At 44.0% G+C, this 23,316-nt stretch overlaps 2 protein-coding genes across 2 annotated transcripts in view; both read left to right on the plus strand.

Annotated features, from left to right (window-relative positions):
* Positions 1-11,124, plus strand: part of LOC109621516 (RING finger protein 150) — a 115,233-nt gene extending 104,109 nt beyond the window's left edge. The window contains exons 7-9 of the mRNA XM_062842396.1: positions 9,691-9,840; positions 9,907-10,179; positions 10,445-11,124. Coding sequence (XP_062698380.1) covers positions 9,691-9,840; positions 9,907-10,179; positions 10,445-11,011 — 990 coding nt within the window. The 3' untranslated portion in view covers positions 11,012-11,124. The remainder of the gene's footprint in view (positions 1-9,690; positions 9,841-9,906; positions 10,180-10,444) is intronic.
* A 4,207-nt stretch (positions 11,125-15,331) lies between these two features.
* Positions 15,332-21,473, plus strand: LOC134290800 (uncharacterized). Its single transcript, XM_062858002.1, has 4 exons — positions 15,332-18,515; positions 18,561-20,648; positions 20,787-20,970; positions 21,320-21,473. The coding sequence occupies exons 1-4, from the start codon at positions 15,332-15,334 to the stop codon at positions 21,471-21,473; spliced, it is 5,610 nt and encodes a 1,869-aa protein (XP_062713986.1).
* The last annotated feature ends 1,843 nt before the right edge of the window (positions 21,474-23,316 follow it).

A 23,316-nucleotide genomic window follows, 5' to 3' on the forward strand; every position in this document is an offset into this window, starting at 1 on the left:
GTTGTTGTGATTACAAGTCAATCTATTTACTTTTTCCGGCATCTCTGAGATTCCTCTAGGTTTACTTGATTGGATTCATTCAGGTAGGCTAACATTAAAAAAGGGCGCAACAATCATTTCGAATTTTTGCTTCTCCCTTCCTTCTGAGCACATGGCCAATTTTTCATGTAATCTCTGACCTGAGACTCCCTCTGAGAGCAGACTCCCTTCTATCTGATAACGGAATAAAATTCTATAAATAAATTTAAATACGCCTAGACGGGGTGGAAGAAGTTGAGACATGCAATGGTTGTTCCGCCCTTTTTTACATGTGTTTCCTGTTTGGATAGCTTAAAAAATTGCTGTGAGAATTGTATTCATTAGAAACCCTTAAGGAATTCGAGATGGGATTTCCCCAAAAATTCTTGCTGTGATTTCTTCAAGAACTTTTGCGTGGTTTCTTGTAAGATTTTCTGCTGGTATTTCTCCAAGAATTCCGTCAGAAATTTTTGAAGGAATTCTTCCGGGAGTTTTATAACGATTCATTAAAGTTTGTCTCTTTAAGATTTTCTCAGGCATTCCTTCTGTGATTTCCCCAGAAGCTTTCCTTGAGACTTGTTCTGGAACTCCTGCTAGGATTCCTCCAAAAGTTTTGCTAATATTTTGACAGCTTTCTTTTTCAAAAATTTTCTACATGAACTCCTACAGCGATGTATCCAGGGGTTTCTCCAAGGATTTCTCCAATAGTTCCTTATGCAGTTGCTCAGTAGATTTATCCAGGGATTTTCCTAGCGATTCTTTCAAGGCATCCTGCTGGCATTTCTATATACATCCTCCAAGAAATTTTCTGGAAATTTCTATAAGAGCCTTTTCAGACATTTCACTAAGAATTGTTCATGCATTCTTCTTATGATACCCCACGTTGACGAACTCCTGAGATTCCTTCAGAAATTCTTGCTGTACTTCTGTAGATACTTCTGCAAAAATTCCTATATGAATAACTGCGTGCTTTAGTCCATGGATAAATCTACGGAAGGCACAAATTTCCCAAATGGAAGAGAACGTGCCCCTGGAGCCAACCTTCTGATGAATAAATCTAGCGATTTTCCAAGGGATTTTTTTTTAAGAATTCCTCTTAGGATTCCTTCAGGGATCCTTCTAAGAATTTCGTAAAATGTTCCTCTATTAATGCCTTCAGTAATTACTCATACAAGAATTCCTCTAGAGATTTCACTATGATTCCTCTGTTAGATTTCCCAATTGGGCATCCTCTATGGATTTCCCGGGGTCCCGCTTCAGATTTTTCCAGGGTTACCTCTTGGTATTTCTTTACGAAAATCCCTTGGTATTGCTTCTGAAATTCCTTTAGAAAATTTTGTTGGAAACTCTTCTGGAATTCATGCAAGAATTTAACAATTCTTTCAATGATTTTTCAGAAAATGCTAAAGAAATGCCTCTACGGAGATTGCAGTAAGGATTCTTTCAGAAATTACTTAAGAGATTTATCCGGAGCTCCTGTAAAGGTTTTTGCAGAAACTACTTACGGGATCCCTTCGGGAATGTCTTGAGGGTTACGTTCCGTATATCCTCGGGTAGTTTCTCTAAAAAAATCCCCGAACATTTCTTCAAAAATTTCTGTAGAGATTCTTTAGAGATAAGGCTCTGGAAATTAAAGTGAAAAGGCAGCGGAAACGTAGCTAATTCGAACAGTATGAGTGTCTATACTTGTCAATCGGATGTTGGTTCATTTGCATTCGATGACAGCTAAAGTTAGATGTTATGATTTAAACTGCGCTAACCAGTGTCAACTGTCTTCTGTAGACCACAATTGCTAAGCTAGGAGAAGGCTGTGTTCCAGTAGGGATGTTATGACAATAAGAAAAATTAATAAAAGATTCAATAGTTCTGCTGTAAAAAAGCACTAAATAATAACTTTGCCAAATACCATTTTTTCCTGTGCCCTTAACACACTTTCGATTTTTTTACCACAAAAGGTTCGTTCAAATATTACGTAACGCAAAATTTGGCAATTTTAGACCCTATCCGCTATCCCTCCACCGCGTAACTATTTTTGAAAGAGAAATTTTAAAATTTTGTATGAAGCGTAACAAAGCGCTGAAAACCCCCCCACCCCCATTTTCGTTACGTAATATTTGAACGAACCCAAACCAGACCCTCCACACCTATCCCCGTCTCTGACGGGCTCAGAACAATTTTTCATGAATAAAAAATGATTTTAAAAAATGTCCCGTCAGGTACCCGATTTTGTCAGCCCAAAATGCTACCAGGGGCTGACAAAATCGGGTCCTTACTGTAGTTGTTTTGTATATTGTAACTAGGTTATCAAATTCTTTCCATTCTCTCCTTTTTCCATTTTATAAAAGCTACCAGATTCATACAGATATTCATATCTTCAGGGGCTCCTCCGGGCATTTTACCATGTATTTCATCAGAAATTTCTCCAGCATCTCTTCCAAGGATTTTTTAATTTTTTTATTTATATTTCAGAAATTTCTTTAAAAAAATTCTTCAAAACTTATACAGTAATTTCTGCGTAAATTTCTCTTGAGATTTTTCTAGGAATTAAGTGTTTCTCCAGACATTCGTTCAGGGATATCTTTAAAATGCGTTCACGAATTCCTCCGGCAATGTTTGCAGAAAATCGTCATCGAATTTTCGTAACGGGATTCTCGAGGAATATTTCTAAATATTTGTAAACACATTCTTATAGGATTCCCACTAAGTGTTCCTCAAAGAGTGTTCCCAAAAATTCCTTCAAGAATTTATTCAGCATCTCCAGCTAAAATTTTTTATTCCCGTTAGATTCTTATAAAATGTCCAGTCCATGGAATTTATTTGAGAATTTTCAGAATCTTTAAAAAAAAATTGTCAGGGATTTTTTCGGAAATTCTTCTAAGGATCCCTGCAGGAGTTTCGTAGAAAATTTCGCCAGGGGTTGCTGACGAAATTTCTATAAGGTTTCTTTTGAAAATATCACCTGCGGTTCGTTCAGAAATATCTTCTGTGATTCCTTCAGAGATTCCTCCAGAATTTCCTTCAGATATTCCTTCGCGATTTTTTTTAGAAGAAGTTTATGGAATCACATAAAATACTGTAGTAATTCTTCAAAAGTTACCTGAAAAAAATTTCAAAGGAATTCCTGAAGATACCTCTGGAGATTCCAAGAAGAACTTTTTGAAAATTTCTTGAAGAGATTACTGAACAAAATTCTCTAGAACAATTTCTGAAGAAGTTTCTAAAAAAATTCCAGATGAGCTGGGAAAACGAAGAACCTCATGCTCTTGTTGCCATAATATTCTCAACAATGAGCTGAGTTGAGTGGTAAGCATCGCCGCCTGTGAATCCCAAGTTCGTAGATTCGATGCTGGATGTTGACATTTTTTTGTATTTTTTTCAAGAAAATGATCGACAAATCTTGTCGGTTATTGTTTTGATCTTGTAATATCTTAACGAGCTTTTATTGAGCACTTCACCATACTAGATTTTGATATTATTTCTGATGTTTTACCTCTTATTTCAATCAAACCAATATCTGTTTTTGTGCTTCAGTAATTCAAATATTAATAACTGAATATGCTATCCGTTAGATTTGCTCATCTACTCGGGTGTATGCAAAAGCTTATTTGTTTTAAAATTTTCTCCTGGAGGTTGTCAATTATTCTTAAAAGATCCTGCAGGAGTAGTTTCCCCAATTTGTTTTTCATTTCAACGGAAAGCCCTCCTGAAGTTCCTGAGAGTGAGTCCAGAAGCTGTTCAGGCATTTCTCCATGGCACCCCCAGAAATACCAAATGAATTCCCTTAGAAGAACCAAAAAAATTCCTCCAGCATATTTTGTGGTAGGATCCCCTCAGGATTTTTCTTGGAATTTCTCCATTATAACTCTGGAAATTATTGCATAAATAATCTGGAAATTCCCCCAGGACTTCTACTTCAGTAACTCACCAAGAAGATCTCCACAAATAATGCATACTTCTCCCCTGGATTTCGCGGGGATTTTTCCAGGATTTTCACGAAAATCACAGAAGCACTCAAGGGAATTTCTCCAAAAATACCTCCAGGACTTCCTCCAGGAATACCTGCAGGGATTCATCTAGGAATTCCTCAAGGGATTCCTCCACGAGTTCTTACATAAATTTTTCAAGGAATTCCTCTACGGATTTCTCCACTGTGTCCCCAGGAACTTTTCCGGTTATTCCTGCAGGAATTCCTAGTGGTATTCATCCCAAAATCCCTCCAGCAATTCCTAGTGAGATTTCTCTGGGAATTCCTCTATGGATTTCTCTACGGATTCCTCCAGAGATTTCTCCAGGGGTTCATCCAGGAATTCTCTCAATGATTCCTCCATAAATTCTTCCAGTAATTGTTTTAAGAAATTCTCTCGAGATCCCTCCAAGGATTCCTTCCACCATTTCCCCCAGGAAATCATCAAGAAATTCCCCCAGTGATTCCCCGCAGAATTCCTCTATGATTTTTTACAGGGATTCCTTCGAAAATCACTCCTGAAAATACTCTAGGCACTCCTCCAAGTATAATTTTAGGATTTCCTCCAGAAGTTACTCCAGGTATTCTATCAGAAATTACTTCAGAAAGTACTCCAGTGGTTCATCCCGGAATTTCTCCGGGAATTCCTCCAAGAATACCTCCAGCAATTTCATCAGGAATTCTTCCAGGAATTACTCCAGGATGTCCTAAAGAAATTCTTCCAGGAATTCCTCCAGGAATTCTTCCAGAAATTCTTCCAGGAGGTCTTCCAGGAAATACTCCAGGAAATCCTTTAAATAAATTGTACTAAGAATTCTTTTAAGAAATTTTCCAGAAATCTAGGAATTGCTGCGGGGATTACTCCAAGAATCCCACCAAGTATTTTCGGGATTGCTCCGAGAATTCCTCCAGTGGTTTCTTCAGAAATTTCTCAAGATATTTCTCCAGGCAATTCTCCAGAAATTCCTGCTGGAATCCATCCAGTAATTCCTTTTGGAATCCCTCCAGCAGTTCCTCCGAGAATTCCTCCAAAAACTCCTCTAGGTATTCCTCTAAGACTTCCGCCAAAAATTCCTCCAAGAATCCCTCTAGAAATTCTTTCAAGAATTTATCCAGGAGTTCCTCCAAAACATCTGCTAAGAATTCCTCCAAAAATTCTTCTGAAAACTTCTCCAAGGATACGTAAAGATCTTCTCTAGGATTTTTTCCAAGAATTTTTCCTGGAATTCCTATAAGACTTTTGCCTAGAGTTCCTCCAAAACATGCTGCAGGATTTTTTTTTCAGGAATTCCTCCAACAAATCCTACAAGAATTTTCCCTAGAATTTCTCCAGGAACCCCTACAAGACATTTTCCCAGAATTCCTCCAAACCTCCCTCCAGAAATTTCGCCATGAATTCTTCAATTCTTAGAGGTATTCCTCCAAACATTATTTCAAAAGTTTCTCCAAGAATTCCTCCAGAAATTCCACTAAGACCTTCTTCAATAATTACCCCAACAATCCCTCAAGGAAATCCTTAAGAGATTCCTTCTTATGCTCACATACCGGTTCAAACGACGGTGGCTTGTTTAACCTCGGATATAGATATCAACGATTACCCGTTTGTTCTCGAAAAAGCCAATCCGTGTCAGTGGAGAATCGCACCACATTCGAGTACATGGCTTTATAGCGAGGTCGATTTTCTGGTTTGCCATCAAAAATTTGGAATGGAAGCCTTTCATGGCTGCTGAACGATAATGCGAGGGCCTTGGCGAAGGCTCTCGCAGGATTGCACTTGTGGTTGCACTACGGATTTGTAACGGCTTACCTGTATTACTCGTTCCAGCAACCAGCAACACATATATTTTATTGACTTGGATTTCAAAAACCAAGTATACTTGATCTTGTTCCTCAATCCTATAGAAGGGAGGACATTGCGCCATCGCATAATTATGGATATTCATGAATTCCTTGAATCGAGACAAGTATTACTTATTAAATTCCGACGTTTCGGCAATTGGACTTGGCTTGCTTCAGGGGTATCAGGTCTTAGTAGGTCGACTCCAGAGACACGTTCTCCTCCATTTAGGAAATTTGTACCATCGTCATGAATACTAGTCTACTCATCATTTACCTGAGGGAGAGGGAAGGGAGGAATAAGGAATGGTATAGAGAAAGGGAAGGTAAGGTAATAGGGTCGACATAATCGCATAAGCGTACCACAACGGGTTCAAACAGAGCCCTTAAAAGGGTACTGTAAAAAACGCATAAAATGTAAAGTAAGCCTTTAGCTATACTTGCCAAAACGGGCTCAGAACAACAGAACATCCTTAAGAGCTTCTTAGGTCAGTTTCACTTAATCAAGTGTTTACCAAGTACTCGGAAACGCAGTTGCGAAAAAAAACTCAGTAGTTACATATCCAATTATTCAAAGTTCCACAGTCGGACTCTCAGCTAAAATATACAAATGAAGCAGCCTGTTGAGGCTTGTGATAGACAAAATCATAGGTAGGAAAACCACATTAAGTTATCTCAATTTCGTTTCTGCTACAAGATTCCTAAAAAATGATGGCAAGACTCCCGCATGGGGGCATCCACAAACACTCAATTTCCTTATCGCTGCTTGACGTAATCCCGAGAAGAGATGTTGGTTTTTGAGCAATTGGTAAATCCAATTGGAAATGATTGAAAGATAAATAGGACAATCAATGCGGCTTCCAATATGGAATCGAAAGGTACGTGTTCAAAACTATCCAAACAAAATTGTTTTTGAATGAATGCTTCTCCGATATCGTAAACAACATTGTGTAAACAAATAACAGTGGACTTTCCATTTTGGTAAGCATGTTGGTTCCCATGGAGAGGCATGTTTGCTAAAAAAACATCACGGCTGTGATGCTCAACACAGTGTTCTAATCTTTTCAGAAGAATGAGGTCAAATTGATAGGTCTGATCTTCATACGATGCATATCCACTTACGGAATAAACTTGACAGTATAATCCCACCAATATTTGGGAATAGCAAGGCTGCAAACAAGCAGTTTTATCAAAACATTTTGAAGCTCGAGGCATGACATGCGAGATTGCCATTTAAATTTTACTGAAAGTAGCAAACATCTGGTCAAACGCAAAATGCGGATCCATACAGGTGTTAATTAAAGCATTTCATCTACATAGAAATCCCTTCTACGAAAGTAAGATTCTTGGACCAAAGTTGTTCTTTTATGCTGAAGATTGATCTGAGCTGTCCTAACCATAGCCACTACTCAAACTAGGCACGATCAAACTCTTACAATCACAACACAAGAAAAAAGAACAGCGATAAAAACCAATTCGGTATCGATTGAAGAACGCCAGAGACGAAGATACACAGAGGACACTGTGAAGAACTCATAATGCGAAGAGCCATATAGGTTATAATTAAAATTAATAAACTACATACTAATAATCCCACTCTTATTGAGCCTCGCAGTTGAGGTTTAAGAAGGATAGCAGATTATCTCGGAGAAACACAAGGTCCACTGCACCATTGCTCCGGTTAGCGCAGCAAGGGCTGAAAACTGTGGAGGACGCCCTAGTACTCCGCAGGCCCCGTAAGGCGGTTAGGATTTTATGAGACCCCCTAACCATTTATTCCTTGGCACGGTAAGCATATAGCCACATCACACCATGAATTAGGGGTCATCTGTTTAATGGACTCTTACAACCGGAACAGGCAGTCCGTAGTGTTATTCTTAGCCAATTGGGTTCTTTAGGGGTATTCGCATTATTTCATAATCGGATTCTCCGCCCAAAAATTAGTCGAAATCCAAAATTTCACAATTTTTGGAGTCCGGGAACTATTTTTAAAATGCATTTAAAGTTTGTATGGGGAAATTTTTTTGTTCGGGTCGAACTGTCACTTTATCGATTGAACTGGCATTCTATCCACGGAAATTAAAACTGTTTTGTTAATTAAACCATCAAAACAAAGGTATTGGAATCCAATAAAATCACGTTATACTCAGAAAAATGAGCTCTTTCGATTAGGCTATAGAAAATAGCAATATTTTATTCACTAAAGAACCCAATTGTGCAACCGCTACCGACACTACACAGCTATCTAGGCTGATCGAGAAAAGAAGTTAATATTGATAATCAACTTCATACGGACCCGAACAGCCGGAGAATGAATCGAGACAAGTATTACTTGTTGAATTCCGACGTTTCGGCTATTGGACTTGGCTTTCTTCAGGGGATATAAACTTGCACCGTCCGTCGTATTCTGCAAAAAGCTTTGCGCTGAATTGTCCTATGATTTTTAAGAGTGCTTTTCTTACACACCGCATTGGGTTTTGTGATTGCGTTTGAAAAAAAAATACGTTTTTTTTTTCAGAAAAATGACTAAAATTACTGTAACTTTTTAATTGTACAAATTGTACAACAATGATGTCTATTTTGTGAACAATTTGGGCTTTCTCCAATGCATTTCATGGGTGAAATTAGAGGCCGTGTTGTCTCTTCTATGTTTTTTTGTTCTTTTTGGTTGGCATGGATTTAAATTTCGATTTCTTTGCATATGGAACGCAGTCTAACGATTGTCTAAAAAGAAACATAGTTCCGATGATAGTAGCTCTTCTTCTGGTTACACAAGTTTACAAAATAAAACGAAAGTCGTGAACTTCTGTCAACGATCAACATTTTTGAAGCACAATTTAGTGCTGTTTCCGAAACCGACCTTCAAAAATTTTTAAGTAGAATAGTTTTTGTGTTTTAGCTCAATATCGAGTTTTGCAACTTTTCAAAATATGTAATTTACTAAAATTCAAATATATTACGTTTTGTTCAACCAATTTCAAATCTTTTTCCATAAATTAAAAGCTGAAAACAATCCCATTCGATCATCTGAATACAGGTTTTACGTCAGATTGATGAAATTCAAGATATTGGCGAGTTTTGGAGACGATCTTCTTAAATTTTAGCAAAATTCCCAAAATTTTTTGAAGAAATGTATTTTCTTCAATAAGAAAATACCAACTTAAAAATTCTTTCTCGACGTTTATTTGACATATCATATGTAGACAAGTTACAGTAAAAAATTCAGCTCAATCGGAGCATCGATTACGGAGAATGAGATGTGCGAAGTGAGCGGCTTTGCTTAAAAATAGAACAAAAATTTATTTCAAATCATCAACCTTGTATGGAAAGTCGAAAAAAATTCCGCTCTACTGTAATTTTTTTCCTTCGCGTTTTCGAACTCAGGGCATGATTCTACACCAAAAACGATCATCAGCTTACCGAGTTCAAAAAAGATGTAAACTAGTGTATCCGTGATGTTAATTCTATAGTATTTTCCATTTTTTCTTCTATGAGGCCACTGGGAAAAACCGTTCAGTTTGTTTTTCATTTTGAACATGAACTTCAGACATATACTTGTCATTATTCACGAGGAGAAAATTCGTATTAATACAGTTACATGAATTTAGCTAACAACCTGGCAATATCGCATAAATGGGACATTACCTACTAACACTGATACCTTATGTGTAACATCATTGCATCTTCTTCATTAAGCAATCATCAAACCCGCTTTCACGCTTTTGTAATTTTGATGTATGTCACTAATTTTAATACAAGGTACGTTTAAGTTCTGATACTAACTCTGTTTCAATATAAAATAATTTGTCGTTTTTCCGTAGTTTACTGATGTTCAACTATAACTAAATCTTTCTATATGTTATTTCCATTAGTTCACTGGTAGTCAGGAGAGCATCCTTCAGCTGGACTTGGACATGGAGGAAGGTGACTTGATTGACGATCACAGCAGTACCGACGGCGGATATCAGCGTAGACATAGTGTCAGTCCACTGCCACAGATAAGATCTTCCAATGAAAATCGGGTAAGCCATTTCTCAAAAACTACCTTCTAATTCTGAATAACAGAATTTTTAAATTTTCCATTTTAGTTATCACGAAGCTCCTCAGAATCGGAGTCGGACAACGAGCATCAACCATCCGCCAGTCGAATTCATTCCAACAGACAATCGATGACTCGCCGGGACAGTGCGACATCCGGTGGCGGCGGCTGTGGAGTGACCGCTGGTGCTGTAGCTGTTTGCACCGATTCGGATCGCCATCTGGACGAGAACAACATTTGCGTCGGTTGTTTAGCAGCAGCGCTGAACAAGAAGAAACACAACATGGAGAGCACGTTCCCGCAGGACGATGCCGATAGTGATGTAAGTTATGAGAAGAAAGTGGGATCGAATCCCACTCCCGACAAACTCGCAAAATGTGAGTTCTTCCTTCGGAAGGGAAGTAAAGCGTGGGTCCCGAGATGAACTAGCCTAGGGCTAAAAATCTCGTTAATACAGACAAGAAAAAAAAAAAAAAAAAAGGAGAAGAAAGTTATGGGAACTGGCAACACTGAATAGAATATAACTATATTATCGAAATTTTCTAATTTTTAAAATAAATCTAATGCTATTCTCATTCCTGTTTTAGACCTTCTCCACCGGACCCCACGGTTCCTCGAGTCTTCCGGCCACACTAAAAAAGTACAAAGGCAACCACTCGACCGGTTCTTGCCGCGGTATGAATCCACCGGACCACTACCACCAGCACATTCCTCAGCAGTCCCAGTCGAAGCTTCCGTTCAAGTTCTACAAAACCGACCATAGTCAGGTACGCAAAGTACGCACCCCACTCAAAAACCTCATCTCCCAGTCGGTATCGGCACCCTGCGACGACGGTTCACTGACCAACATCAACCTCGGCACGGAGGTGCACGACGAGTGTTCCGACGTTCCAGCCCCCGCCGCGGCCAAACAACCGGCACGTCGTTGCTCGCTCTCCCGGACATCTTCCAGTGGTTCGGAGTCACGAAACTTTGCTCACCTCCACCAGCACCACCACCAACATCATCATCATCATCACGAAAAGCCGCATGGCGACGGCGATGATCCGGAACACGATGACGATGGTTCGGACGAAACCGAACCGAACAGTGACAACGATCTGATCGCCAACAAAAGCAGGGACGACAGCGAAGCCGAGTGCAAGAAGAAGTGATAAAAGTGATATTAGGATAAAGAAATGAGAATTTTTTGAAATTGTAACCTAGTGAAAACCGATTTGCGCGTTTTCTTTTTAATTTATCTCAATACTGTAGTTGTAGGTCCTGAGTTTTAGTTTTTTTTTTATAAAAATCGAAATTCCAACTTGTCAGAAAAAAAGTTCCGCATCGTTTTTTTTTCGTCAAACATAGAATGTAGGTAAGATTTTGCTAGCTGATAGTTTACATAAGCAACTGTGCGTGATATAAATGTACTTTTCTCTCTACATCCTCCGAAAACTAACTAACGAATTTGGCCCAGTGCAGTGTAATGTGCGTTGTTCAGTTCGATTGATTTCATGAATTTGGTTGTTTGAACCTTCCACACACAGTTTCCGCTCAAGAAATTGAGGCAATACCTACTACATAGTACTATTTAGATGAACCAGAACCTAATTAAAATCTGAACAGATAAATGAAAAAAGTTTCTATTTAGAAATGCTAGTGAAATTGTCAACACGAACACTATTACTTATAGTAGAACAATAGGCCATACATTCTAACCCCGTTACTAGGACAAATGAAAACTATGAATGCTATTCGAGGTTGAGAAGATTTAGACAAGTTTAGGATAGCTGGCATGGCAGTAGCATCTTTTCATATTTGTTTTGACTTTGAACGTTTCGAACATTTTGTTTGGTTCAAGAAATGGCTTTTAAGTACAAGATGGTTTAGCTTTTTTAAGAAGAACTGTGTCGTCTGTGTCTGGGTATGATTTTTTTTAATAAACTAAGTTATTATGAATGATAAGATTGAGAGTCTGTGATTGCTTGAAATGAATTCTTCGTTCTGAACTCATTGTGAGGTGTCATTAGTAACATTGGTTTCAGAATGAAAGAAACGTAAAGGTCGAACGCCATTACGGCTCGTCTTTCTGTGAAAAGAACAAAACATGTTTTACTCGAATTATTTGAGAGGCCATATTGGCGACACCTGAACTACCTGAAGAGCGCTTTGAATCAAGTCAAAAAAGGTGCTGATGCACGTACCGCCAAACAATGTTAGGTAGTCGTCGGCAAACCCATAAGTAGGAAACTCGCTGAGTTGCGCCATTTTTTTTCCTCCCCTGTTGGGGAAATTAAGCCACTGCGTCCAATAGGCTGAACTTTTGTGGCATAGTTGCCCCATTACCGTATCTGCTATGAGATTCCACAAAAGTAGTGATAAGACTCCCCCTTGGAGGCAGCCACAAACACTCAATTTCCTTATCGCTGCTAGACGTAATGTGGAGAAGAGATGTCGGTTTTTGAGCATTTGGTGAATCCAATTGGAAATCATTGGAAATATACCATGACTCCAATATTGGCATCGAAAAGCACGTTGTAAAAGGCACCCTCGATATCTAAGAAAACACCCAAACAAGATTGCTTTTGAGCGAATATCTTCGCGATATCGTAAACAACTTTGTGTTTAGAGTCACAGTGGACTTTTCAGATTGATAAGTATATGTTGGTTCACATGAAGAGGAACGTTGGCCAGATGATCATCACGGCTGCATTTCAGAAGAAAAGAGGAAAAACTGATAGGGGTGAAGCTCTTACCTTTGCATACGGCGCACGACTAACTTTCGGAATAAACTCTACAGTAATATCCCGCCAATATTTGGGAATATACACAGCAAATAATTTTTTAATATCCAGGCGCGTAATTTCTGGCGATGAATCCATTTTTGAACGTAATTTCATTCGGTTACATCGTTTTCCAACATTTATCACACTCACTATGTATACCCAACCCCATGAAACGGCTGTCATCCACATACAACTGGATTGAAGCCAAAAATATGGTGCTGGACGTGGTGCTGATTTGAATCGGCGGTTGCATAAGGCTGAAACATAGTGATTATTTCTGTTGGAGCAGATGCGGCATTCAAATTTAATTGACTTGAGTGTTGTTTTAAATGGGCTAAATGTATTTTCATACTTGTGCGTCTTGTAAATATAACAAAGAACACTAAACCCATTGAACAATATGTTGAAATGATCATTTTTCGATCACGAATTTATCTTCGCACGACAAAGTTCGCTTCCGCACGTATCAAATTGGCCAGTAGCCTGAAATTTCGTAAACAAACCCGTAGCGCCCCACCAAAAGCGGCGGCTTCAAGAACTAACGCTTTCTTCAGGGGGTTGTGTATACCCTGGTTGGTACTGGAAAGTGTCAACAAACCCATTCCAGCAAATACTCAGACGCAGTATTATATTTATTAACTACCTCCCAACTCGGTGAAATAGCCGAGAGGTAAGGGATACGCCTCACAATCAGCGGAACAGTGTACGAATCCATGGCAATATTTTACTCATATATGATTCATCTATCGTTCCGGTTCTAGCGATTGCTAGACCCACTTTCAATCTGCGGCGGCTGATTTGCTGCGTAGAACGGATGTAATTTGTACATCAATTTTACGACGCGACTGATGTGCATCGAAAATGATGTGATGTTACAAGATTTTTTTTGCTGTGTACCCTGTAGCAAAACTGCAAACTAGGTCAAGGTAGGTTTTTCAAAACAAGTTTATAATCAAATTCTTTCTGAAGCAAAATAGGATATATCCCATCTGATCCAGACAATTTGAATGGAGCAGAGCTATAAATATTTAGTGCCCCCTCAATCGATTCTATAATTGCAATACTCCGAGCCAAAGCCAGAGAATCATAACTAGAAGAAAAGACATTAGGGTCATCCAAATAATAGTAATAGCAACACATCTAGGGACGTGTGGAGGGATGAGATCATTCATTTTCGAAAAGTTACATTCACTTGCTACTATCTCAGTTCAGAAGCATGCTATCAAAAAACAATATATGGATGAATTTAATCTTGTAGTTTTATCTAAAAGTTTGTCGAATAACATTAAGGTCGCACACGCATACCAAAGTCGTGAGTGAGCTGTGAATGCAACTCTCCGCGCCGTGAATGTAAATTACATTCACGCCGTGGAGAGTTGCGTTTGTTGCCTTCTGTAGACTTCATTATTGATGCTACGCTATAAGGCTATCCATGGCGACTTACCGCGATGGGGGTGACAGCGAAAATTGTAAACACAGTGTAAATACAACTTAACAAAGTTTCGTCAAGTGTCGTCGGTACTTAACAAATTCCTTTGTGTTCAACTGTCACCCCGATCATCGGATGTCAAAAATACATGGTGTTAGAGCGAGATACAATATTGATCGAGAGTCTTATTTTACATGGACATCCCTAGATAGCACACCTATTCCAAATATTCTCTCCAACCGGTTCGCTCTTTATATACCTGCAGCTGGCGATCGTGTCGCCAGCTGCGTAATACATAAGCGATAAATAGTGTAGGTAGCAGATAGGAAAACAGCTGTTTTGAGCTCAGTCTAAATAAACCGCCGCGGAGGAAGCATCTCCTCTTTTCGTTGTAAATAAATTAGTTCTGGTGTTCGCGTAATAAAAAGTGTTTCCGTCAGTAATTAATGAACCCTTTTAACAAGTGTCCGAAAGTGAACCGCGGCGGGCGCAAACATTTTGGTCCTTCGAGCCGGATCAGTTAAAGGGACACTTGTGTGCGGTTCCGTGTTGGAACCCGGCAATCCCCAGTGCAAATTGAGCTGCTGTTTACCAGTGCAGTGTGATAACGGACAAAAAGACTATCAGTGCGCGAAAGCCGTCGGCAAAAAATTGCACGGCTCGGAAGATGCGGACGGAAGGCAATTCCCGCCGGTTTTGAGTGCTTAAGTGAAGAAAAGTCTGGCCAGCGCCAGTGAATGTTTCCGGCGCCATCGCTGCAGCTGTGGCGCGAAGGTTTGTGCGATAACCAGCCAGGGAAGTGCGGCGCCATCGCGAGGAAGAGCGCACTGAGAAAGGCGAGGACATCTTGGATCAATAGGACGGATCCAAGGCGCTATCGTCGAAGCGAAGGAGCCCAGCAGAACGGAGGACATCTTTGGGAAGTATAGTGCATGGTGGGTGGTAATTGCATGTGGATGTGGCAATAAATTGATTGAAGTGCATGCGAGTTGCTTCTTATTTTGGATCGTAGCCCTGAGGTGTCCGCTAGATGTTCAATTTGTCTCGGTGTTCGCTGGATTTGTTGGCTTGTTTGGTCCTCTCTGGTCGTAATCCCCCTCGCTGCTATCTACTTGTCGTCGAGCAGTCAATCTGTCTCTCGAGGTCGCGAATTTGTGGAACGTTGAGTCGATCGCGAGTGTTTTGGTGCAAGTGCAAGTGCTGTGCAGTGTTCAAATTTGATTGATTGCGCTTGGCGCAGTTAATTGCAGTGTAGTGCAGTGATTAATTAGTTAGTAATGGCCGATCTTCGCGCCCTTGCTAAGAGTGAGCGACGTGTGCTGAATACGCTGGAAGGACTGGAGAATTTCGCGCGGAGATACGATCCCAGCCAGGACGAACCACAAATTGCAGTGCGCCTGGAATCCCTGGAGGCAATCTGCAAGGAGTTTTACGCGATTCGGCAACGAATTGAGCTGCTAACGGACGAAACCGCTGAGGATGAGGACGACAAGGATGTCCAAGTGCGTGAAAAGGCCAACCTGGCGGCGCTTACCGAGTTCGAGGAGCGGTATTTTCGCTTAAAGGCCAGTCTCACATCGAAGCGAGCTCCCCCACCACCAATCGCGACGACGTCCGGAATCGGTCAACCTGGTGACCAATCAGAATCCTCTTTTTCAAAGGTGAAGCTACCAGAGATTCGCCTTCCATCGTTTGGTGGGAGGATTAGGGAGTGGATCCCGTTTCGAGACAGCTTTTGCAGCCTGATCCATGAGAACAAGCAGCTCAACGACATGGACAGGTTCAGTTATTTGAAGTTGGCTCTTTCCGGAGAAGCGTTGCAGGAGATCGAGTCCGTGGAGCTTTCAGCTGCGAACTATAGCGTGGCGTGGAAGGCGCTGGAATCCCGCTACGAGAACAAGAAACTAATAGTGAAGGCCCACCTCGATGCTCTTTTCGCCGTGGAAGGCATGAAACGCGAGTGTTACGACGGCTTGAGCAACCTAATCGGCGGGTTCGAGAAAAACCTCCAGATGCTGCAGAAGATTGGAGAAGACACCGCTGCGTGGAGCACAATTCTGGCCTACATGGTGTATTCCCGGCTGGATCCTGCTACGTTACGGCAGTGGGAAACGCACCATAACTCCAAAGACGTACCAACGTACCAGAACATGCTCGCATTCCTACGCAGCCATTGTGCAGTACTACAATCCGTCGCTCCCGTGAGTTCGAAGCCGAGCAGCTCCGACTATCGCTCATCGAAGCCATCCGTGTGCCATACCACCGTCAAACCGTCGAGGAAGTGCCCATTCTGTGGAGATTCGTGGCATCCCGCCTTCGTCTGTGGAAAGTTTCAGCGGTTACAAGTTGCGGAGCGCCTCGAAGTTGTTTCCAAAGCAAGGCTGTGTCGGAACTGTCTTAGCCTTGGCCATTGGGCCCGATACTGCGACAAGGGAACCTGCCGTCACTGCCAGCAGAAGCACCACACTCTTCTGCATGGAGCACCAATCCGATCCTCCGTTCCACAATCGCAGTCAAACCCTCCGACACAAACCAGACAACAGCCACAATCCTCGCAACCAAGACCGAACCCGAGACCACAGACATCAAACGCTAGCAACACTACACCCAGCAACTCTCAACGACCTAGCACTCAGTCACCAGCCACCAACACTGCCACATCCACCACTCAAACACACATTGCACTCCCAGTTACTCCCACACACAACATTCTGCTCTCCACCGCCCTTGTGAGGGTCCAAGATCGTCACGGCAATACTATGCTAGCACGAGCCCTGCTGGATTCGTGTTCCCAGCACTGCCTGATGACGAAAGAGTTCTCCAGCAGAATGCATTTCCACGCGTCGCCATCACTTCTCTCCGTTCAAGGGATCGGTTCGTCGATCAGCACGTCGACGAAACTCGTCAGCGCTGTAGTTCGGCCAAGGTTGGAGGACATGTCTGCTTTCTCGCAAGAGATGCATTTCAACGTTCTCCCGCGGCTGACTGTTTCGCTACCGACAGCCAGATGTAGCATCAGCGGATGGAACCTTCCCGAAGCAGCCTTCCTCGCCGATCCGCGTTTCCACGAACCAGGACCGGTAGACATCATAATCGGAGCAGAGTATTACATGGACCTGCTTCGAAGCGAGCGACACAAGGCGACTGAAGATGGACCTACGCTACAGAATACTGAGTTTGGCTGGATCGTCTCCGGCAAGATACCCGATCGCCCTGTCGGTGGATCGCCATCCTTGACTTTCGTCTGCTCCACGAACGATCTTCAAGACCAGCTCACGAAGTTCTGGGACCTAGAAACCTGTCGAAGTCACAGTACGCAGTCACTGGAAGAGTCAGCTTGCGAGGCGTATTTCAACCGGACAACCGTACGAGACGAGACTGGCAGATTCATTGTGACCCTGCCGAAGAAGGAGAGTGTAATCAGTCGGCTAGGTTATTCCGAGACAACAGCGATCAAGCGACTGATGGGAATGGAAAGACGATTCGCAGCTAATCCCGAGCTGAAAGCGATGTACGCCGAGTTCATTCGCGAATACCTCGAGCTAGGGCACATGAAGGAAGTGGAAGGCGATGCTGAAGAAGTCAGGAGGTACTTTCTGCCGCACCACGCAGTTCTGAAACCGGACAGTACGACCACAAAACTGCGAGTGGTTTTTGATGCTTCGTGCCAGACGTCGACCGGTGTTTCCTTGAACGATGCGTTGATGGTTGGTCCCGTCGTGCAGGACGACCTATCCAGCATCTGTCTACGGTTCCGAACACACCGCATAGCCGTGAACGCCGACATTGCCAAGATGTACCGTATGATCCGAGTCCAGCCCCAAGATTACCCGTTGCAGAGCATCAAGTGGCGGAACGATCCAAGTGAACCGCTTCGGACGTACGAGTTGACTACTGTCACGTACGGCACCTCGTCCGCTCCATACCTGGCTACAAAATGCCTACAGCGTCTCGCTGAAGACGGAAAGGCGCCACACCCCGTAGCGTCTGAAGTCATCGAGAAAGACTTCTACGTGGACGACATGCTCACAGGAGTTGACACAGTTGACGAAGGTCGGCAGCTGGTGAAGGAAGTCATCGAGCTGTCGGATTCAGCGGGTTTCACGTTACGAAAATGGAACTCCAACAGCGCGGAGCTTCTCGAAGTCGTCCCGGAGAACTTGCGAGATGAACGTTCCATCCTCGCACTAGATTCCGCCGAAACAGCGATAAAAACCCTCGGTTTAGCGTGGGAACCAGCTACAGATGTCTTCCGTTTTACCTTCCCCTCGTTCAACTGGACTGCGATGATCACGAAGCGCATTGTAGTCTCCGACGTTTCGCGCCTATTCGATCCGCTAGGTCTGGTCGGACCTGTCATCATTCAGGCCAAGATTTTCATCCAGGAGCTGTGGAAGCAGAGTTGCGGCTGGGATGACTCTCTGAGTCCCGAGTTACAGGAGCAATGGCAGGAGTACAGACGCAATCTGGCTGGATTGGAAAACCTAACCGTTCCCCGCTGAGTAGGAACCGGCGGTCATGCTACTGCCATCGAGCTACATGGCTTCTGTGATGCGTCAAACAAGGCGTACGGTGCTTGCTTCTACGTGCGAACCATCTCCGAAACGGGGGAGGTGTGTGTGAGGTTGCTGACGGCGAAATCACGAGTCGCCCCACTCGACAACCTGCAAAAGGGGAACAAGCGTCTCTCGACCCCACGGTTGGAGTTATCGTCTGCGTTGCTGCTAGCCCACCTCTTCGAAAAGGTCGTGAGCAGCCTTGGCATGCGTGCAAGGTGTTTCTTCTGGACGGACTCAACCATCGTCAAGTGTTGGCTATCGTCGTCGCCGTCAAGATGGAAGCAGTTCGTCGCAAATAGGGTTTCGGAGATTCAGCACATAACGAAGGACGGTGTCTGGAATCACGTTGCTGGACTGCAGAATCCGGCGGATATCATTTCCCGCGGAATGGCTCCCGTACAGCTGCAATACGAATCGCTCTGGTTCAGTGGGCCGTATTGGCTAAGGTCGGACGAATGCAACTGGCCATCAGCCCCACCGATCAGCGAAGACGAATTCGATCCGGTGGATCTCGAGGTCAAGACCGTCTCGGCAGCACTTCCAGTCATCCAACCAAGCGATATCTTCAGCCTCCGATCATCGTTCAGCGAACTCCAGCGCCTCACTGCCTGGATATTACGATTCCGCTACAATTCGCAATCGGCCAACCGAAGTACGCGACGACAAGGACCCCTCAAGAAACTTGAGCTCGAGGAAGCGACAAAGGCGTTGGTTCGCCTCTGCCAGCAAGAAAGCTTTCCGCAGGAGTTGGCAGACCTGACGAGCGGCAGAGAAGTTAGAGAATCGTCGAAGATCCTAGCTCTAAACCCGAAACTCGAAGACGGAATACTGTGCGTCGGCGGCCGGCTTCGTCACGCGTCAATCGCGAACCGCCGCAAGCATCCGTACATCCTCGATCATCGACATCCGTTCGCTTACATCGTCGTCGCGCACTACCATCGAAAGTTGCTGCATGGCGGACAACAACTGATCATTTCGACCGTCCGAGAACGTTTCTGGCCGACAAGCGTCCGGAATCTCGTGCGGAAGGTGCTTCACGAGTGCGTGCCCTGTTTTCGAGTCAGACCCAAGATCCAGGATCAGCTCATGGCTGACCTTCCACCTGAAAGAGTCACTCCTTGTCCACCGTTTCAGCGCGTAGGAGTCGATTACTGCGGCCCGTTTCAAGTCGCTTACCCGCACCGACGTTCTCGGCCAGTGAAGATCTTCGTCACCGTCTACATCTGCCTCGTTACCAAGGCTGTACACTTGGAGCTAGCGGCAGACTTGTCCGCTCAAGGTTTCATTGCGACCTTGAAGCGCTTCTCCTCCCGGCGTGGCAAGCCGGAGTTAATCATGTGCGACAATGGCAGAAACTTCGTTGGAGCGAGACGTCAACTAGACGAACTTCGTCGGCTGTTCATCAACCAGCAATTCCAGTCAGACGTAGTCAGGGAAGCGAACGAGGAGCAGATAGAATTCCGCTTTATCCCAGCGCGGTCGCCAAACTTCGGCGGACTGTGGGAGTCAGCAGTCAAATCGTTCAAGCTGCTGTTCAAACGGACGATCGGCACGCACACGCTCCTGTACGACGAGATGGCAACGATTTTGGCCCAGGCGGAAGCAGTTCTGAATTCGAGACCTCTGACGCCGCTCAGTAATGACCCGGACGATTTCGAAGCGTTAACTCCCGGGCATTTCCTCATTCAGCGTTCCCTCACGGCCATTCCGGAACCAGATCTGGATGGAATTCCCGAGAATCGACTGTCAGCCTTCCAAAAGGCTCAACGGTACACACAGCAGTTGTGGAAAAACTGGTCCAAGCTTTACCTGTCGGACCTCCACAATCGGACAAAATGGACTGTACGTCGGAACAACGTTGCAGTAGGAACCATGGTGGTCCTGAAGGATGAAGAACGACCGCCTCTGAAATGGCAGCTCGGCCGAGTGACAGACGTTCACGCTGGCGATGACGGGAATGTGCGGGTCGTAACGGTTAAGACCAAAGACGGCAGCTACCGCAGAGCAGTATCAAAGATCTGCGTGCTGCCCATCCGTGACAATATTGTATCGTCGAACGGGGAGAACTAAGTCTCCTCCACCGGCGGAGGTCGAATCCATCGGCCTCCGCATACCAGTTAAGTCGTTTGTATATTGTATTTTTCGAAAAAAGTAACCCGCTCATTTTTCCCAGTCACGATCGCCCCTGGCTCCGGTCATCCGGAGCAGTCTCCGACCAAGATTCCAATCGAGCCTGTCAAGCGTACCCCTGTCATTCGAGGTCTGTATAGTTTCGGTGGTGGTCAGATGTTGCATGGAATGAAGTTCGTCCAGCATGAATGCTTCAGCGGCGTCCAACGCCAGCGCTTCGGCGCCCCGTTAGTCCCGTACTTTATTTGGTACCACCCTTGACTATTTTGAGGTAACCTGCAACCGCATCTGGTAGAGGGCAGAAGTGCACATTTTGCCCTTGGCGTGCTACAAGTGGTCGTCATCTAGCTTGGCCAGTGAGATCGACGCTCGCAGTACGTAGCTTCGTCAAATCAGTAGCAGTCCGTAGGTAATCCCCAGAAGTCATCGTAGCTGAGCAGTGAGAGGGATTCCGATGCCACCCGGCGTCCGCGGAGGCCATGTTGGCCTCCGTTCCAGGCAAGTCCTTTTTTTATTCGATTATAAAGGTGAAAAAGCACCCTCTCATCTGTTCCAGCGATAGTGATCTTCATGCAGCATCACCACCGAAATTAGTCAGCCGAGCAGCCGAAGTTCCGATGGCAAACCGCCATCCCAGCACGACATTCCGTCGTCGCAGTTCCAGTCAGCAGTTCCGACGGCAGTCCCGTCCCAGCACGACAATCCGTCGTCGCAGATCCGCAGTCACTAGTTCCGACGGCAGTCCCGTCCAAGCGCGATGAATCCCGTCGCCGCAGATCACCAATCATCAGTTCCGGCAGCACAGTAACGTCCAAGCGCGACTATCCATCGCGGCAGTTTGCAGCCCAGTTTGTCCAGTAAAATGTCGTCCAACACCGCACCACCAACCCAAATCCAACGAAGCGTTCACCCAGTACGAGAGTGAGAGGGACATCGGTACCGTCCGGTACCCGCGGAGGCCCGTTGGCCTCCGTTCCAGGGAAGTCTTTTTATAATGCGATTAACAAGATTAAAAAGCACCCTCTCATCTCTTCCAGTATTTGTATTTCACTGATCTCCACCAACAATTGCGAGTTCCGACGGCATCCGGCCGTCCCAGCGCGACAATCCGTCGCGGTAGTTTCGACAGCCATCCGTACCAACGGCATCCCGCTCGATTCCGTCGTCCAGTGCGACAATCCGTCGTCGCAATTTCGTCATCCTCCATTCCGATGATATTCAACCCTCCAGAGCGATATTCCGTCGTCGCAGTCCAGCCAGGATCGTTTAGAAACTCCGTCAACGTACTCCCACGGCCACCGCCGGCAAATCGCCAAACGGCCATCAGAGAGCAAATAGATACAGAACCTGAAAGAACAATCATCGATCAACTAGTCCAGTAGAACCAATCATCCCGATGCGGAAAGGATCCAACTGTGCCACCCGGCGCACACGGAGGCCAAATTGGCCTCCGTTCCAGCGACTTGACCTGCGACCAGCAGCAGACAACCCGAATCCGATCGGCGAAGAAAACATCGGCCACTTCTACTTACTCGATGGCAGCCCACTGATGTCATCAACTCCAACGAAGAATTCTTTCGACGTCCTTGTATTTGGCGAAATCCATCTCGTCCATCCACGTTTCTGATATTATCATCAGCAGCAGCAATAACATTGTATCAGAACAGTAGTCGCATCGAAACAGTTTTATAATGTAGGTCAGTAGAACAAGCACCAGCAACGGTCAACGATGTCGACAGTATATAAGCCGTAGAGTATATAAGAGCAGAAGAAGTGAAACCAGTAGTAGAATGTTGTGATCAAAACAAACGACAAAATCTGTGTATGTTACAATAGCAGTAATTATTGTGTAAGTTAGAGAGAGAAAGTAAGAGATTAGTTGAAATCACAGATTTCAAGGCGGCCGGCTAATGTTAGAGCGAGATACAATATTGATCGAGAGTCTTATTTTACATGGACATCCCTAGATGCACACCTATTCCAAATATTCTCTCCAACCGGTTCGCTCTTTATATACCTGCAGCTGGCGATCGTGTCGCCAGCTGCGTAATACATAAGCGATAAATAGTGTAGGTAGCAGATAGGAAAACAGCTGTTTTGAGCACAGTCTAAATAAACCGCCGCGGAGGAAGCATCTCCTCTTTTCGTTGTAAATAAATTAGTTCTGGTGTTCGCGTAATAAAAAGTGTTTCCGTCAGTAATTAATGAACCCTTTTAACAAGTGTCCGAAAGTGAACCGCGGCGGGCGCAAACACATGGTAAACAAAAGAAATCAGCTGATCGCATCTGTATCATGGATAGCCTTATTATATTGTTCTACAAAGTTTCAGGCTAGGGGTAAGACACTGTGCTAACGAGAGCAACTCTAAGAGATTCTGAGTTACTCTTTCTATCGATGATCGACGAAATTTGTTGAAAGACACCCCTAAAACTGCAATTTTCATTCGGCACACGCAACACTTTGCAGTTTGACATTGGTGCCAGATCACACTTTGGCATAAACGGGTGAAATTCTGAGGAGCTGTGAGGAATTCTGAACAACACCTCGAACACAGACTTGCTCTCGTTAGATC

The sequence above is a fragment of the Aedes albopictus genome, chromosome 3 (genome assembly GCF_035046485.1).
Source record: "Aedes albopictus strain Foshan chromosome 3, AalbF5, whole genome shotgun sequence".
NCBI classification, from domain to species: domain Eukaryota; kingdom Metazoa; phylum Arthropoda; class Insecta; order Diptera; family Culicidae; genus Aedes; species Aedes albopictus.